Source organism: Nicotiana attenuata, unplaced genomic scaffold (assembly GCF_001879085.1).
Source record: "Nicotiana attenuata strain UT unplaced genomic scaffold, NIATTr2, whole genome shotgun sequence".
NCBI classification, from domain to species: domain Eukaryota; kingdom Viridiplantae; phylum Streptophyta; class Magnoliopsida; order Solanales; family Solanaceae; genus Nicotiana; species Nicotiana attenuata.
Window position 1 is genome coordinate 112,215 of NW_017673014.1, and position 19,852 is coordinate 132,066.

The 19,852-nt window shown below is 35.0% G+C and overlaps 2 protein-coding genes across 2 annotated transcripts; both read right to left on the minus strand.

The window, feature by feature from the left end:
* Window positions 1-681: 681 nt before the first annotated feature.
* Window positions 682-4,728, minus strand: LOC109215193 (ADP-ribosylation factor 2). The gene is made up of 7 exons (XM_019379210.1): window positions 4,622-4,728; window positions 3,632-3,801; window positions 2,744-2,814; window positions 2,416-2,535; window positions 1,238-1,356; window positions 1,080-1,161; window positions 682-965 (listed from the first exon to the last, which is right to left on the minus strand). Exons 2-7 carry the CDS (start codon window positions 3,777-3,779, stop codon window positions 960-962), a joined length of 546 nt encoding a protein of 181 aa, XP_019234755.1. The 5' UTR covers window positions 3,780-3,801; window positions 4,622-4,728; the 3' UTR covers window positions 682-959.
* An 8,469-nt stretch (window positions 4,729-13,197) lies between these two features.
* LOC109215194 (1,4-dihydroxy-2-naphthoyl-CoA synthase, peroxisomal-like) lies at window positions 13,198-17,314 on the minus strand. Its single transcript, XM_019379212.1, has 9 exons — window positions 16,895-17,314; window positions 16,152-16,274; window positions 15,419-15,520; window positions 15,213-15,251; window positions 15,008-15,106; window positions 14,653-14,700; window positions 14,388-14,483; window positions 14,036-14,158; window positions 13,198-13,794 (listed from the first exon to the last, which is right to left on the minus strand). The coding sequence occupies exons 1-9, from the start codon at window positions 17,159-17,161 to the stop codon at window positions 13,678-13,680; spliced, it is 1,014 nt and encodes a 337-aa protein (XP_019234757.1). The 5' UTR covers window positions 17,162-17,314; the 3' UTR covers window positions 13,198-13,677.
* Window positions 17,315-19,852: the final 2,538 nt, after the last annotated feature.

The window sequence follows — 19,852 nt, forward strand, 5'->3', positions numbered from 1 at the left end:
TTTGTAAACAACTATTTTTCTTAAAAATTATGCAATGCATTATAATTTTAATACACCACACCAAACAGTAGATAAGAAATAATATCTGGATAACTAATGATTGCATTAGTAACCTATGCATTACTAATACACCTTATTCCGCATTATTCTTATACACCCTACCAAACGACTCCTAACAGTTACTGTGATCATTTAACACACACACAAGAAAAAGAAGGGAGTAGAGGGTGCATGGAAGAAGGGCCTGCTGAAGGCAGCAATTAGAAGGATGTTTCTGATATTGCGAATGGATATGCTATTGAGAGTATCACACAAGAAGATGCACATGGGTTACTCTGGAAAGGAACCCTCTAGAAAGCATTCTTGACAAGACCAACCTTACCAAGAAACACCTTCATATCCGGGATTAGATGGTTTGATAACTTTAAATTTGATTCCTACTAGAAGAAACTAGTTTAACTTGAGTGCTACAAGGAAGACTCAAGCCCTTCAACTTCGTACCTTCCCTAATATGTCTTCTTCGCGTACATATTAATGTTTGTAGATTTATAGTACCTTTTCTCCTAATTCTCGATTTTCATTGCAGCTCAAATCACCATCCTCTATCAGGATCTCACATAAACTCCGCCCAACACAGAGAAATCCAAACAGGAACTCACCAAAAAAAAAAAGAGAGAGAGAGAAAAGAAAGGGAACCCCACAAGGCTTTAATCATATTAACAAATGCTATGTCATATGAAAGCTAGTCTTTGTTATACAAATTTATGAAAATATACCTAAAACAGACAGCAATTACATATACTCGACCATCGTCTTACAGCCATTACAAAAAGCCCTATGAAGACGCAAAATGCTTTTAAGGAGATGTTCATAACCACACAGACTTGAGAAGAAAAAAATAACTAGATAAAAACCCGCCTGCATCCAGGATCAACCCGCAAAAACAAATCTGCATCACTTTAGGCCTGTAAAAAGAGGTGGTGAGAAAATAATCAGAGGCAACCTATGATTCTCCTTACCCCACCCAAAAAAATAAAGCAGCATATATTCCAACAGCTTTATAAATATGATATAACTACCTTGTTAGCGATGTTGTTAGAAAGCCAATCAAGTCCCTCATAAAGCCCCTCTCCAGATGTTGCACAAGTGCTCTGGATGTACCTGACACAGCAAAGAACCAATTTAGGAACTCTTCAAAAGTAAGCAAAGCAGTCACAAGCACTATCAAAACGCTTACCAGTGACGCTGCCTGAGGGAGTGCAGTCCAAGCTTATCAGTTATTTCAGCAGCATTCATTGCATTAGGAAGATCTTGTTTGTTAGCAAAAACTAGCAGCACAGCATCCCGAAGTTCATCCTGGGGACAAAGAGTAAATGACAAAATATACACCACAGGTCACTCAAAAAAGTTTTTACTCTGAATTATGAGATCTCCAAGTTCATCTTGCTCTTGTATCTAATAAATAATGAGAAGTAGCAATGAATGCAAAAACAGAAGACAGATAACAATGGCAAGTATGAGCTGTAGCCTGTAGGCAGCAAGAAAATTTCAAACTAGGTGGTTTTCTCATAGATTGCTACCTCCCGTACTGTCCCTTGCCTATTGTCTGTGTAAAAATAAAAAGGAATGTAACATGCACATTGGGTGATGCAAAGCACAGTGAGACAAACTTCAACTATTCTGATATTTGCTTAAATGGCAAGCTGAAGGAAAATTTCTCTCTTCACAAACCCATTCTTCCAATTCCAAATATCTTCTAGATACATTACCAACTTATTAGCGGTGAATCTGAAATCTGAAATACGAAAAAGAAACAACCTGATGAACCACTTCAATTACTATTTCATTTCACCAAAGAAAACATCTTAAAAGTAAGAAACAAGGTCGATGAACTTTTAGATCAATTATCATTACTTTCACCAATAATGACATCCTAAAAAATAATGAATCAAAGAAAAGGCAAACAGCCTGAGGAATATTGGGTAGTGAATCACACTGGAACAGCACCTTTGGTTCATTTGAACTTAAGAGAATTGAATTGGATTAGATGCAATCTAATATTGTCAAAAACTATTTAGCATTTTTCACCCACCTTTGGTTACTCGAACCCCAGCCCCTTATGGTTGGAGCAAAGGGCTCTATTACTAGAGCAAGCCTACATTGGCTTTAAGCCTTCTTTAAATTTGGATCGAAGTCATTTACCTTTTCTCTGCTAATATTGGAATTTACTTATGTTGGTACTCTACTTTCTTGATAAGGATATGGGTACTCGATTATAATGAAAAATTGATATTCACAGAGAATTCTGTCAAAGCGGATCCAAGTACATTTACAATCAATCATCTTTTAGACACCAGATGTTTACTTTCTGGAAACAATAATAACCATGAACACAGTGTGGGCAAGGATTTTTACCTCATTCAACATCCTATGCAATTCATCTCTTGCTTCTACGACACGGTCTCTATCATTACTATCAACCACAAAGATGAGACCCTGAGTGTTCTGGAAGTAGTGCCTCCACAATGGACGGATCTGCCAAAATGAACCACAAAAGAAATTAGAACTACCAGATAATTGACCAAAATCTTCAGTCCATGTGAAAGAATAAAGCTACCAGCAAATACGAAAAAAGATGTATCAGACAGAAGAAGAGGTAAGGCTTATTTTTTGCTTATAGTATATTCAAAGGCCAAATCAACACAGAACTTACTGCCTTTGGGGAAAAAAGAAGAGATCATACCTTGTCCTGACCCCCGACATCCCAAACAGTGAAGCTGATGTTCTTGTACTCAACAGTCTCCACATTGAAACCTGAAAATTGCCGATTATTACTGATAGCTCATCCAAGCAGTAAAGAATTATTTGCAAATCAGTGTACACTTTCTATAAGATGACAAGTATCTCTCAGTACAAGTTATGTTTTCAATAGAAAAACAGACTATTATCTAAATGTTAGCATCGTAAAAATTATCATACAGAATAAATTAACAATCATTATGAATTAACAATCATTACGAGTCTGCATGACAAACTGTCACTGATAAACTTTCAGATGTCTTACAGCACCAGTTAGTTGCTAAGACTACTCACCATACAGAACAACCAGTGCAGACAGAGGCAGACGATAGGAGGGATAGGTAATTACCAACTAAGCATTTGCAGTAAACAACAGCAGGAAGGAGTTATAATGCTGCCTACCTTCATTCATATTATTTATTTACTTAATCAAAATAATAAGTTGGTTAATCTTTCGAGTGTCATATAAGTGATATAAGAGAGGGCAGTTCAAGTGGAAATCTCCCTCCACCCCCAACCTTGATATTGGGGGTTCGAGCCACCACAAGCAAAGTGGGAACAGGCCACTATTGACTCTTAGGGAGAGGGTTGGGGTGGGAACATGTGGTTTACCAATAAAAAAAGGTTGCACAACATAAGTCGACCCCTAACAATAAGATTTGGCACTAATCGATACAAATCATGCAACATACCCAATACTATCCTCGACCAGAGACCAACTCAAAGTGATAAAGTAAATGTTATGCCTAACAACTGCATATGGGAAACAGGCAAAAGGCGTACACAAAGATCATTATGGAAAGAACTTTGCTCTATGCAGTGATCTACATACCAATAGTGGGAATGGTAGTGACGATCTCTCCCAGCTTCAACTTGTACAATATGGTAGTCTTACCAGCTGCATCAAGACCAACCATTAGAATGCGCATTTCCTTCTTGGCAAAAAGCCGACTGAAGAGCTTGGTGAATGTCAGCCCCATTTCGCTTCCTTGTTGATGATCCCTACACACCATAATATTACACAATCAAATCATATAACTTAAATCCATGGTTGCCTTCAAAATTCAGATTCATATGCTGATTCAACCATGTTAGAGCTATTCTATATATGGATCTGAATGATAAGGCAAAATGATCACATTGACTCGACCAAAATAAACTTATAAAAGCTCAAACTTAAGTTTACACGATTCAACCCCTATACATTATAATTTTCAAGCTGCAATGACTCAATTTTCAGATCATGCACAGAAACACACAAGAAAATGCATCAGTGGCTGTGAATCTCTAAATCTGAGATAGGTAACCACAAATCACAGAAGCACCAATTGCGCACAAAAAATGTAGCCAAAAAAACTCTATCAAAATTGAATCTTAATATTAAATTGAACGGATTATAGCGTAAAATCAATCAGAAACTTTCTCAATCCATACAAAACGACTTTTCCTATAGACCAAATCAAAACAATGACTCAATATTCAGATCATAAAAAAAACACAAATTCACACAAAAAACTGAAACAAAAAACGAATCAACAGCTACGAACCGCTAAATCTGAGATCAATAACCTCAAATCACACAAATATCAACCGCCTACAACAAATTACAAATGTGGCCCCAAATTCTCGAAATATCTAAATCTTATATCATTAGATTGAATACGTTAGAGCCTAAAATCAACCGCGAACAGTCTCAAATCCATAACACGATTTTAACAGCGAATTAATCGAAAAAATTAAAAATAAACAAAAAATTGTAACTATAAAAGCATGAAACTGAACAGAAAAATGAACCTAAGGTTGATGAAATACGAAGATCTACCTGAAAAGAGCTTTTGGAGGAGGGATCTAATGAGAGGAGAAACCTGAGATTAACGCTGGAAAATATGTAGAGAGCGGAAAGGAATTTGATTGCAATAAATAAAGGAAAGGAGATCTTTTTTATGGTACCAAAATGGCATTTCGGATTTGATGAAATGACGAGAATGCCACTCTATTCTAATGGTGGGTGCGGTTTGCACCGTCAGTCTGTTTCATGTACGTTGGCAAGTGCAATCAGATACTGACGCGTGTTAATGCTTAAATTTCTGGTTAAGGAAAGGGTTAATTTAAATAGTTATAAGGTTTAGTTTTGATTTTGGTTTGTTACAGTGTAACAATTTTTACATGAGAACTAGTTTAGTCCCTTTTCAGCATTTTCGATGTAATATTATATTTTTGATTGGAAAACTTTCCGGTAGGAAGCATTTTAGTTCTTTATTGGAGTTACGAGTTATATAGTGTGAATCCGTATTAATTATGGTAATGGGTAGATCAAAAAATACATTGTAGTAATTCTTTCTCATGAGACTCTATACTCGATGTTTTCGATATTATAAATACTAGTCTCTCGGCACGTGCATTGCACGTGTATACCGAGTTATGTACTACACAATTTTGAAAATTAATATTATATTATTGAAATAAAATTTTAAATAAGTAATTATTCATGAAATAATAAAGTATAAGTTTTAGTGAATGATCAACGTGGATCATCGTGTGGTGACATGATATTAGGTGAATTTAACTATAATCACGCCTTAAATAACCACCTTCTTGTATAGTTTTGATATAAAAGTGATAACAAAATGCTCTTACTAGTGCTTTTCATGATTTGCAGGTGATATGTGATCAGGAAAGGCTAGGGAGTATTTTGGGAGTCAAAAATGAAGAAAAAGAGGCCAACTGTGAAATTCCCCAAGTAAACCACGCAAAACAGGCCTGAAGATTCAGAGAACTGGTTTGACCGCGGTTGCACCGCGACCGCGGTAGAACCGCGGTGGAAGATAGCTGCGGATAAAATAAGATTCAGAGAAGGCATTTGGCCGCGATTTGACCGCGACCGCGGCAGAACAGCGGCGGAAGCAGAAAACTTCAGGGACTAAAGTGTAAAACACGAGATTTTTAGACCTAAACCCTATTTTAAATACAAGACTTCGCCCAAGAGAGGCATGTATTGAATTTTAGAGTATCTTGGCAAGGAAAACAATTGTGAGAGATCACCTAAAACATCTTTCTTCTTTTCTTTGATTTTTATTGCTAGTTATGATGAATTCTATCTTAGTTTGTTTTCCCATAGCCATGAGTAGCTAAATCCTTTGTCTAAGGCTTTGATGGAACCTATTGGGGGATGAACATCTTATTTATGTGAATACAAATTGCTAGTTTCAATCTCTATTTGTTCAACTTTGTGCTTGTTGTAGTTAATTGACAGGATTCTCAATTAGCTGTGCCTATTTAGTGTGCATAACTTGGACAAGAGTGCATATTTAGGTTATTGTTGAACAACACCACTCCCAAAGTATAAGAGGAATCTATAATTGCGGGTTTAAAGGCGGATTAGGGATAACGAAGCCTGGGGTGTAATCTAAAGTGAATTGGGCTAAATAAAGTAAGCTAGTGTATCTCGGGAGAGTGCAATTAGTATATTACTGTGATTACTCGGGAGAGATTTACGGTAAGATGAGCATTCATGATTAATAGAGATGTGTTGGTAAATTTGTATGAGCATAAACAGAAGGGATTCTTTCAATAGGGGAAATCATTGCCTTAGCTTCTTCTCATCATTGTTTACAACCTTAGCATTTTAATTTACAGCTGTGTAATTTACTTACAATCGTAGTTAGTAAAGCGACCTTCAACTGTGATTCAAACATCTGGGAAACTGGTTCTGAAGAGTTTAGTGGGTCTAAAGATAGTGATTGATAGCTTAACTCTCTGTGGATTCGACCCTAGGCGTAATACTCGGGTTATATTTGCAACGTCCGCAGAGTCCTTTTTTAGAGGGCATAGTTGGGCGTGATCAAATTTTGGCGCCGTTGCCGGGGAGTTAACGGAATTATCAATTACCATTGATAGAAATACAAAAATTCTTGGTGTGGTCAGTTTTCTCTCTACCCAATTTACCATTGAAATTTTGACGGTTGTTGATCTGGTTGCACAGGTATATGCCTAGAAATTCTACGAGGATTGGAGAACTACTTGAAGGACTCTCAGACCCCGAGAAAATATTCCGGACATTGAATCGTGCCNGATTGGGCTGAGCATGGAAATTGAAATAAAAGGAAGTGTGTATTAAAAGTGCTTAGGGAGGTTAGTCACTATATCCAAATATATCCTACCCGTCCCTTAGCCTACATTACAACCAAATGAAGACCTCTTGATCTTTGACTGAACAGCTCGATTAGTAGAGTATTACACTAGGGCAAGCTTATGGTGTGTCTGTGTAGCATATGAATGCTCTTTGCTGAGAGTGAGTGAATTCTTTCTATCCTTGGTTCCTTATTGTTTGAATTTTATGTGTGGGGAACTTCTCTTAGACTTGTGATGTGAGGGCATGTGACTCAGGAAGAAAAAGTAAATCTTCACTTCTGTTAGAGTAACTAGAGTGAGCACGAGTGTGTCATGGCATGAGAGTCTGCATCTGAGGTATGATTGTTGCATTGCTTAGGTTGGTCCTTCGTAATGGCGAGTGTGACATAAATTGGGGTAATGTATCAAACGGTTAGGCCTAGAAGTGTGGTTTAGCTTGCTCGAGGACGAGCAAAGGTTTAAGTGTGGGGTGTTGATAATAGGTGAATTTAACTATAATCACGCCTTAAATAACCACCTTCTTGTATAGTTTTGATGATAAAAGTGATAACAAAATGCTCTTATTAGTGCTTTTCATGATTTGCAGGTGATATATGATCAGGGAAGGCTAGGGAGTATTTGGGAGTCAAAAATGAAGAAAAAGAGGCCAACTGTGAAATTCCCCAAGTAAACCATGCAAAACAGGCCTGAAGATTCAGAGAACTGGTTTGACCGCGGTTCCGCCTCGACCGCGGTAGAATCGCGGTGGAAGATAGCTGTGGATAAAATAAGATTCAGAGAAGGCATTTGGCCGCGGTTTGACCGCGACCGCGGCAGAACCGCGGCGGAAGCAGAAAACTTCAGGGACTAAAGTGTAAAATACGGGATTTTTAGACCTAAACCCTATTTTAAATACAAGACTTCGCCCAAGAGAGGCATGTATTGAATTTTAGAGTACTTGGCAAGGAAAACAATTGTGAGAGATCACCCAAAACATCTTTCTTCTTTTCTTTGATTTTTATTGCTAGTTATGATGAATTCTATCTTGGTTTATTTTCCCATAGCCATGAGTAGCTAAATCCTTTGTCTAAGGCTTTGATGGAACCTATTGGGGGATGAACATCTTGTTTATGTGAATACAAATTGCTAGTTTCAATCTCTATTTGTTCAACTTTGTGCTTGTTGTAGTTAATTGACAGGATCCTCAATTAGTTGTGCCTATTTAGTGTGCATAACTTAGACAAGAGTGCATATTTAGGTTATTGTTGAACAACACCACTCCCAAAGTATAAGAGGAATCTATAATTGCGGGTTTAAAGGCGGAATTAGGGATAACGAAGCCTTGGGTGTAATCTAAAGTGAATTGGGCTAAATAAAGTAAGCTAGTGTATCTCGGGAGAGTGCAATTAGTATATTACTGTGATTACTCGGGAGAGATTTACGGTAAGATGAGCGTTCATGATTAATAGAGATGTGTTGGTAAATTTGTATGAGCATAAACAGAAGGGATTCTTTCAATAGGGGAAATCATTGCCTTAGCTTCTTCTCATCATTGTTTACAACCTTAGCATTTTAATTTACAGCCGTGTAATTTACTTACAATCGTAGTTAGTAAAGCAACCTTCAACTGTGATTCAAACATCTGGGAAACTGGTTCTGAAGAGTTTAGTGGGTCTAAAGATAGTGATTGATAGCTTAACTCTCTGTGGATTCGACCCTGGGCGTTTTACTCGGGTTATATTTGCAACGTCCGTAGAGTCCTTTTTTAGAGGGCATAGTTGGGCGTGATCATGACATTATCGAGGTCAAGATAATTTGATATCGGTTGAATCTACGAAATTAGCAATCAAAACTTAATTAGTACTCGTTTACTTAATTGTCTGAGTCATGTTTATGAGATACAACATGTAATTAAGGGTTCCTCAGCTAATACTTTCTTGTAGATGATATTCCTCGTGCATATGTGTTCGTTTCATCCGTTTATTTATAAACATATTGTTCAAAGTTATTTCACTTTTATCCACAATTACTGTGGTATCATCTTGACGTATAATATTATCAATGATCATTGTAGGATTGCATTGGGTTAGTTTTCAGTTAGTCATTTCTATATTAATTCGTAAATTGAACTATTATTCTTCGTTGAAAGCTATTTTATGTATACCATCAAATTGTATACCAACAAACCGATTTTATTTGATAGAAAAATAGAAAGTTAACTTTTAAACACATTTTATTCTAACATGCAAATAAACTATTTTATGATCATCACATAATTAGCATTCACTTTAAAATTTGTAAAAACTGAATTTCATAAAAAACGTAGGGAAGAAAATTAATTAAAAGTAAATAGAAAAGAAAGTAGAACCTATTTATGTCGCCACTTCCTTCTTGATTCCTCCCATTGACATAGTTTCCCCTAGAGAAAACCATTTTAAATGCAAAACCACCGTTGACTATATGTAGTTGGTCAATCTTCAAGTTCCTCTCTGTTTCAAGATTCAATTGGTTTCTTTGTTGTTTGTCTGTTTAATTCCACATAGAAATGGAAATACTGGAATTCTTAGCCTTTTGGTGATGCAATCTTGCAACAACCCATGAGATTCAAACCATGACAATCTCACGTGAGCATGTTTACCAAAGGTAACTATTAGTTTTTATTACTCGGCGATTCCACTAGTAGTTGAGTACGAAGAGTTGCCTTAGGGCTGTTTGTAAGTTACTTAAACGGAGGCAACTCTTCGCTCTTCAAAAAACCTACCTTTTTTTTTTTAAAATTAAATATAGAGTATTTAGGTTAGTAAGGAGGGTTAAATAGGGTATTTAAATTTTTTAAAAGGATATTTAAGTAATTTAACCTTTTAGATAAGGGTTTCCTAATTTTAATATAACTAGTATCTATAAACGTGCGTTGCACGTTAATAATGGCACATGATGGATTACATATTTATTTTTTATAAGGAACAATAAACCTTAATTAATGAGAAAAAATTTATATATAATACTAACAACATCATTTAAATGCCAGAAGATATTATTACATTAGCATAATACGTGAATTCAAAATGAAAGGATATCATCAGAACTTACATAAATGATCAATTCTAGTCATGCTAAGTAGATAATTATGTATTGTGGTTTAAAGGTATCTAATGTCATGGTATCTTACCGAACACTTCTTTATATTGATTCTCTTGAAAGTGCAACATATAGTTATTCGTATAAGAAAACATATTGTGGTAAATATAGTTCAATATTTAGAAGTTTTGTCCTTGTGCTTTATTTATTATAACTACAAAAGATAAACATACTGAATATTATTTTCACACAAATTTAAAAGGATATTCTTTAGTTTCGGAAGACGAAAGTTGAATTCGGGGATAAACACATATTTAGAAGCACATTGACCAGTATCATAAGTTCTGCATGTATGGCGTTATTATCAAAACTTTCATATACCATATGTGTACTATTATATAAGCTATTCAGTAGATCTACTTTTTCAGTAGCATGACGAGCATATTTTTCTTCAAAATCAACCTATATGCAATGGAAGATCAATTTCAACTTAGTCTATTATGTATATGGTGACACACTGACACTAACATATGTAAGAAATAATGAACTTGACAACAAACATGTATGGTAGAATGCCATTTGGTACCAAAGTATTTAAGTATTCTTCTTGGTAGTTATTGTTGGTATCATCTTCTACTCAGTCAGAACTGAAAAATATTTTGTTTTTACCATAAAACTTAGCAATCAACCTTTTATTTAGTTGATCAACATATTCATTTCTGCTAGCTAAGATATCTCTTTAATTTCTATCATGTAATTTGCACAAATTGCATTTTAATCTAATGATGAAAATATTTTCCTTATTAAATGTACTACTATTACCATTAGGGTTGATCACCAAGTGTTCTACAAGAACCAAATCATCTTTTATTGGATGCTCCCTTCGTTTCCTACAGAAGCAAGAAGTCACTGAATGTAGGATCTGTTCTTACTTTTATATTTCTTGTCATTTGAATATTTTTCATTTGAGGTCATAAGTATAATATTGGCAAGCTAGCTTTTACAGTTTCTGCTTTGGTCAAATTTGGAACTACTGATCGTACTTGACAGAAATCACCTCATAAACTATGACTTTTCCACCAAACGGTTCATCGATATCCAATATATCTCTAAAACTCTGGGTTATTGTTTCAATCGTTTGACGCTTAACCAAAAGCGCTTCATCCCATATTATCACTTTTGCTTTCCTTATAAATTTAGCGCTATTGCTCTGATTTGATAATTTTGTGATGGTTATTTCAGTTATTTGAAGAGGTATATCAAATATGAAGTGAGTTGTACGACCTCATAATAAAATCATTGCTGGTACACCACTTGTTCTTATTGCTAACAATATCATGCCTCTTGATCTGACATTTGCAAGTAGTGCATGACATAGGAATATATTTCGTTTTCATTAGAGGCATTATACCAGAGTCGATTTTTTATAATATAGTCTTGAAAGCTTATTCTTGTTCAGGATTTAGCTTTGATTGTGCTTCCTCAAACACGTATATGACCTTTTTAATATTATACTAATCTCTTTTTACTTTGTGATATATTTTTTTTAATCTCTAACACTCTTTTTATGGAATAAATTTATGTACCATAAGATTTTTTTTAACTTGAAAAATAATTTTACTCACATGATGATTTAAAAAATAATTTAATTGGATTCTCTTGCTTAATAATTAATTGAAAGATTTGATTATTTGGTTTTAACATAAAATATAATTTATTTTCTGTTGATTTAGATTCTTAATATTAGTTCATCTCATGTTTGAATATTTAACCGTGATTATAATTTTATCCATCATAAATTTTATTTTCAAAGAGTAAAAAGATCGATGACATTCCACTTTTAGATCTTTATGTCTGCAAAATCATTAGTGTTATTGGATCTTACCAACCTTTTTCTTTCTTTTTTCACACATTTATATTCTTAAAATTTTCTTAGTTGTTCTTTAATAATTGGGTATATTTTTCAATATTACACTAAAAATTAATAATAAAAAAATATTATTTGATTAGGAAAGCAGTTTAAATATAATATAATAATATATTATCTTGGAATCTTTTTTCTCAATATCAACGCTTTATGCAGTCCGTCTAACATTACTTTTATTTTTTTTTGGTATTGAATATTACAGAGTGATAATGTGTTATCAATCTGGAGCATTATCACTCTGGAGGATTCTTATGAAATTGATTTTATTAAACCTTCCTAGATATTTTTAATAAGAATTCAATAGACAAGATTATATGAATTTTAAAATCTTAAATATTAAAAAAATTAACATAGAAGTTATTGTAGTCCAAAAAATAAGTTATTACAGCTATGTCCTTTCCCTATGAGTTTTTCTGTTTAATAATCGGCTTTTATAATAAATATAGGCTCTCTTGTTTCTAAATGGATTTGGACAATATAATATGCTTTCAAATTAAATTAGTAATAGTAATTTTTTTAAGAAGTATATCATAAAAGTACGGAATAGAATTACAAGGTTAATATATATGCCCGAAAATAATTATAATAGTAGGATTCCTAAAGATAATCATGTAGGATTCCTAACGTGTAGTATTATGTTCTAAAACTAATAGGATTACAAGGCTAATGTCAAGAATTCCGATTATGTCCTTTTATTGAGAGTTATTAAGCCTAATATTAAAAAGTTATTTTTGTAATCCAACATTTTATTCATGCTTTTATAATAATATAGATATAGATAGATAGATATAGATTTAGTACGTATTGTAATCTAATCGGTATTTTAGTTTTAACATGTTATAGTCCTTCCTTTTATGTTATATCTCTTACCTCATATAGGTTGCAATTGACTTTGGAATGACTTAATCGTTATTACAACCACCTAAACTCTTGATTATTGGCATGTTTATTTGAGCATTATAACCATACAGACCCTTAATATATTTGTATATTTCGTTTAGTTTGAAATTTACTAAATAGACAGTGGATTACTTCCATGGGATTGGAAAATACTTTTGGCTCATGAAAAGAAACGTATGGTACTAAGCAAATGAAAAATAACAAGAGAAATTTCCTTAGTCAGCTTTCTTTGCTACAAAGGTTTTGAATCAGTCGACATCAACTGTATTTCTTATATAGTACTAATTGTTTATGTTATCATTCTCTTCTAGTAAAAAGATGTCATTAAAATAATACTCCTATACAGAATTTGGATTTTAAAGGAAAACGATTGACAAGTTCCATTCTACGCAATCCGAAGCTTCGATGGATAAATATAAACTTTCAGCTCCTTACAGTTACAACTTTAAGCTTTTGACCATTCTATTATCATGCTATTTTTGCTATAATAAAAGAAGGTCGAGATCCATCTGGTTGGTGATCACAGCCTTATTTGTGTAATGTAGCTTTTGGATAAAATGAGTAGTCTCAATCTTGTAGGTACTGTAGTTTATTTGTGAGACAAAGAGCTGAGTCCAAAATTCATTTGTCAGTCACAAACTGCGCGCGCGGGTCTCTAATCGAATCAGCATTCCTATATGACAAACTACAGCTCAACCCCGAGTAAGTTGAGATTGGTCATATGAATCCTCATCACCAATGTCACTCCATTTGGACTCTTTTATTCCAAATAAGTAAATAAATTAAAGGAAAATTTATTAGTATGGCATAATTAGTATACCATCATAAGGAATGTACTAACAGATAACAAGAACAGTGGAAACTCAAGGCAGCCGGGGAAACTTTGAGAAATCTGGTCGTCTACGTTCATTATATGCATTCTTGCCTTCGCTGCCTTCTTCAGTTCCATAAAATAGAAGAGTGGCATCTCCCCCAAGCCCCTGAGATAATTTTAAAGAAAGAAAATGAGTATTTGCCTTCTTCAGTTCCATAAATCTCGATATTTCCAGAATTATGGAGATTTATGTTCTGTGCTTTGCTTTATACAATGAAAAGAGAAATGCATAGAGTAGCGGCTAAGGAAAACGAAAAGTAAAATAACTGGGTAAAGTTTGCTAGCTCTAATATGAGAACATTTTGAAATATAAGGGAAAAGTGGAAAATATTTGATGTTGAATATACCTGAAGTCCAGCATGTCCATCATCAACTGCATTGAGAGCCGATTTTAGCACCCGTATTGCTGTAGGACTATTTCTTAAGATCTCTCTACACCATTTTATTGTTTCTGTTTCCAACTTATCTAACTGTGAAAGGAAACAAGACATTGCATTAGAAAACTCCAATGCATTTCCTATGACGGAGGAAGTAAAACCTTTCTCTAAGCTTTAAGGGGACCTATAGATATGTCACGAGGAGTATAATTTTGAGCTAATTGATGAGTGTGTTGTGGTGTAGATTCTAAGCACTTCCCTATGGTTGTTACACTTATGGTAGCTCTAAGGTTAAGGAAGTAGTATCAGTCGATATACTCACTGGAACAACAGTATTCACAAGTCCCATTTTCTCTGCTTCAGAGGCTGTGTAGAACCTTGTCAAAAACCACATTTCACGAGCTTTTTTCGGCCCAACCTGTTCAGCCAGCAAACGATATAAGCCAATATGAATGAGATTACTTAATTATGATTGAGGTGCACTTTGCTTGTTTTTACACCAATACTTGATCAAGAAGTTCTATCAACATGAAAATAAAAAGACCAATCTGTTATCCATAAAGGAAAAAACAAGATTAGATGCTCACCAAACGAGACATAATTGAACTTCCATAACCAGCATCAAAACTTCCTACCTGCAATTTGCAAAAGAATCAGATCTCTTGAATCCATGCCTGGCATCGGATTTTAACTTTATGTAGATTATTCGTGCAGAAAGGGCCTCAAAGTGTAACACAAAGGAAAAAGAATAAGAATAAAGTCAAGAAGGCTATAGTACTAAGAATAGGAACAGCAAGAAGTCAATTGACTTTGTAAATAAGCTGGGATATTGATTCAACATAGAACATCGCTTTATTCCAAACAGTACTTGAATACATGCTCATTTACTAATATATGTATTCTCAAGCACACATGTAAAAAAGATGTCACTGATAAAACCACCTTTGGGCCTGTCTGACCAAATATAGCATTGTCTGCTGCAATTGTTAGATCGCAAACCATATGCAAGATGTGTCCGCCTCCAACAGCATAACCTGCAACCTTAGTCGCAAGAAAAGCAAAAGAGATATCCAAAGATAATTGAATTATGTGATAAACGGGGTCACGAAATTAAAGCACTTAACAGAAGAAAGAAAAAGATCCTTACCATTGCGATTACTGGTTTTGGAAGACGGCGAATTTGCACCTATGCAGGAAAGAAGCAGAATAAGGTAAACTCAAAAAATACATCAAGTGAAGCTAAGAATGCGACACATCAAAAACTTAATATCAGTTTCCTTTTATTTATTTATAGTCCTAAAACTATCTATCTATTTTAAGTAAAAAATTAAAGAAGATGACGGATTAGGTTACCTGTAAATCTAAAACATTGAGGCGACCAAAACTTTCAAAATCAGCATAACCATCCTTACTTCTCAATGCCTGATCACCACCACTACAAAATGCCTTTGTACCCTGCATCAAGTCATTCTTCAGAACAAAGCATGTGGCACAGCTAAACAGATACAATCTACTGAAGTTAACACGCTATAATAAGAAATTTAGAAAGTGATTTCTTAGGGTATAAAAAAGCTTTTCGTATTTATTTATTCCAACAATATAAGCCAAAAGAGCAAGTCAAACTTGATATCTCGTCCGGGAAAAGGAAAAGACTCTGCAAAACCAGTTAGGAGTTTCACTATAGGATTACCTACCAACAGAAGATAATGAAGCAAATCAAAAGAGCAGTTAGTCCAAATGCATAGCAAAGAAGCAAAAACCATCAGAAGAAGTGGTCAGTTCTAGTCAACAACAAATTCCATTAACTATATTTATGCTCCTACTACATCTTTTAAGAGGGAGAGTCTTTGAAAGGAACAGAACAATTAGGAGTCCAAACACAAACTTGTTTGATGTACATTCACAAGGAAATTAATTTACAGTCTTTCATCTCAGTCACCAAGTATTATCACATGGCAGGCTGGAAGTGAATACTTGATATTGGACTCAAGTTCATTCCTCACATGTGAAACTGAAAACATTTCACTAACTTTGAATTGCTTAGCTATTTGAGTTTGTACATGATATGTGTTTTCTTCATACTTACCTTTCCTGTGAGGATGATGACTCCCACTGAACCGTCATCCCTGGCATCGTTAAATGCACGAATAAGCTCCTTAATGGTGTGTGGTCGAAAAGCATTTCTTCTATCCGGTCTATTGATGGTTATCTACGAGATGAAAGGTAAACAACATGAGTTAAACGAAAGCTCCAGCATTCCAGCCTCTAAGTTTCTTACATTCTCATTTCAGGCCACCCCTAGGTAGTAATAGCAACAAAGAGGATCCAGTACCAGCTACTAGTTGCTAATAGTAAAAAAGAGATGCAATGAAAAGTAAGAACCTAATGTTGCTAACAGTAATAGAGTAAAGCGCCCGTCAGTGAGAAACATTGCAGCTAAATACCCTCTCGGTCTCAAGTTATACGACACACTTTTCTTTATAGCGTGTCCCAGAAAGAATATTATATTTCTATTTTAGGAACAAATTTTCATGTTACCCTTCATACGGTGATTACCGTCAAACAAATGTCTAAGGCTTATTTTAGACCATATTTCTTTCTTTGTGCCACATACTTGGAACAAAGTGATTAGCTTAATTCACTTAATTTCCCACCTTAAATGAACTTAAAATAGCTCAAATTCACATTCTTGAAGCATACTATTCAGTTTCCTACAGGTAACATTGCAAAGGGTGCTAACAGTCAATAAACATTACCCACAAAACAAAGTAGGTAACTGTTTTCTAATGAATTCTAAAAACAAATTTAAAAAATTAAAAGGAAAAAAACCTTAGCAATGGGTTCAGCAACAGCTTTCTCATAAATGATATCAGTAAAATCCTTCCCATTCTCGTCAGAAGGAATGAGTCTCCAAAAGGGCTCGTGGGTTGGGACTTCACCATGAATTCTGTGGTAATTATCATTAATGGAAGAGCTACACCCAATTGAAGAAACAACATGTTGAGATGAAGAAGAAAAAGCAGGCAAAAGATGGTTTGCAACTGATGCCACTCTCCTTCTCATGGTGTTAAGATCCTTCTCTGACATTCTTGACATTGTTAAAGCTTCAGAACAATAACAAATCAAAAAAATGTTGTTTTCTAGGTGAGTTTCGTGTGTTTTGGAGTTGACAATATATGATCAGTTGAAGGGGGTGTTTTTGATTCATTGGATAAGATGAGATAAGATAATTGGGTTTTGTCAGATTTTTTGGATCCAATCCTATGTACAGTATACATTTTTAATAGCCTATGTGAGTTTGGCAATCTAGTATTTTCAATTAAAACTAAATTAGGTACTTGTTACATTAGCACCTAGGTATAGTGTTGAATAAGCAAATTTTTCTTTTTTCACAATAGTAACATCAATACGTACAGTATACATTTTTAATAGTCCATGTGAGTTTGGCAACCTAGTATTTTCAATTAAAACTGAATTAGGTACGTGTTACATTAGCACCTAGGTATTAATTTTTTGGACCAAATTTATTTGTTAATAGTAAATATTAACAGAAATGTTATTAAATATCCGTTTTAATAACATCCAAGAATATTAATATTAAAATCCAACCGTTTCCATTTTTCCGTTTTCTGTTTTTGTAACAGAAAATTAACTACCATCTTCAATTTTCCCTCTTTATTGTTGAGTAAATAGCCATTTATGTTATGGCATTTATGCTATGGCCGTTTTGCATAAACAGCCATACTGAAGAGTTGCACCTCTTCAGATTTCAGCCTAACATTGGCTATAAATACAAGTCCATTCTCTCAGATTTTCCATGCGATTTTTTGAGTTTCTCCTCCTCTTCCGCACTGTTTTAACTTCAAAGAAAGCAACAGTAAGTGTGATTTGCTACTGAACTTTGTGTTCGCTGAAACACTGGGGTTTGAAGTACCACTACACCAGTGTGTAATTCGTTCTATCCTGGGAGGAAATAATCCATAACCTTGGGTACTAGGAGAGGATTAAATTCCTTAAGAAAACACTGTGAATTCAGTGTGCTCAGATTAATTTGTGTTTCGTTTATGTTTCTGTTTATGTCATTTTATTTTCTCCAGAATTATTTTATAAATACAGTTTACTAACAATTAGCACCTAGGTATAGTGTTGAATAAGCAAAGTTTTCTTTTTGCACAGTAGTAACATCAACTAGTTGGAGATAGAGATATATCTAATTACTTGATTGATTAATTGTGAGTGGATAAATAGGGATTCTTGAAATCGGCTTTATTCAATTAAAAATGCTTAAATTACTAATGTGGCCTTTGTACTTAATGGAGGTCTAACTTAATTATTCAAATTTCAGACATTAAATGTGTTTGCTTTAAAGTTTGAATCTTAATTATTCAGATTTTAATCATTAAGTTTGTTTATTTTTTTAAGCATATGTAACGACCCGGCCGGTCGTTTTGAGAATTTAAGCTCCGTTCAGCGGCGAAGGTCTAGAACAACTTTATAATATGAGTATCGACTTACGTGCATGGTTGAATTCAGTTAACGGATGATTCAGAGTCAAATTGCAAGAAGGAATCTGGTTTTGGGAGTTAAGCGATGAGAATTTGTTCGGAATTGGACTTTTGAGTAAACGGCCCCAGAATGAATTTTTGATGATTCCAACAGCTTCGTATGGTGATTTTGGACTTAGGCGCGCGTCCGGATGCATATTTGGAGGTCCGTAGGGTAAATTGAGGCATTTCGACAAAAGTTGGAAAAGTTGAAGTTTGGAAAATGTAGAAGTTTGACCCATAGTTGACTTTCGTAATATCGAGGTCGGAATGAGATTCCGAGAGTTGGAACAGCTCCGTTATATCATTTTGGACTTGTCAGCAAAATTTGGCGTCATTCCGGGTTGATTTGATAGGTTTCATCACGAGTTTTGGAAGTTTGAAGGTTTGAAAGTTCCTAAGTTTGATTCTTTGTGTGATTCGATGTTCCGGTGTTGTTTGATGTGATTTGAGACCTCGAGCGAGCTCATGTTAGGTTATATGACTTGTTTGTGTGTTTAGACGGGGTCCCGGAAGCCTCGGGTGTGTTTTGGGTGGGCTACGGGCCATTTTCCCTTGTTTTTGAACTGCTGTTTCTGGTATCTGATATCCTCCTTCGCGTTCGCGGAGCCCCTTCCGCGTTCGCGAAGTGTCTCTGCTGGTCGCCTCATTTTTCCTACTTCGCGTTCGCGTAAAACGCCTCGCGTTCGCGAAGCTCTGTCTCTTCCTTCATCGCGTTCACATCTCTCTATCGCGTTCGCGTAGTTATTCCATCCCACCCTTCGCTTTCGCGTACGATTTCACGCGTTCGCGAAGAGCAGTCCTTGGGCCATCAGACTTTCCTTCTTCGCATTCGCGGGTGCACTGTCGCGTTCCCGATGAGTAACCTGGGCAACCTTCATTTTCTTCTTCGCGAACGCGATACTCCCTCCGCGTTCGCGATGCACAAAAGCCTGGCCGGACAAAATATAATTCCAAACCGAGGGTTACACCATTTTCACCATAACTTGACTTGTGGAGCTCGATTTTGAGCGACTCTTTGAGGGATTTTCGCACAAATCGATTGGGTAAGTGTTCTTCACTTAGGATTGATTATATTCCATGAATTTGTGTTCATTTTTATCATTTAATTTGTGATTTGGGTTGAGGAAAATGTTAGTTTTTGAAGAAAATTTCTAAAATGAAAGATCATGATTTGAGGGGCCAAATAGTATCGGAATTTAATAAATTTTGTATGGTTGAACTCATATTGGAATGGGTATTC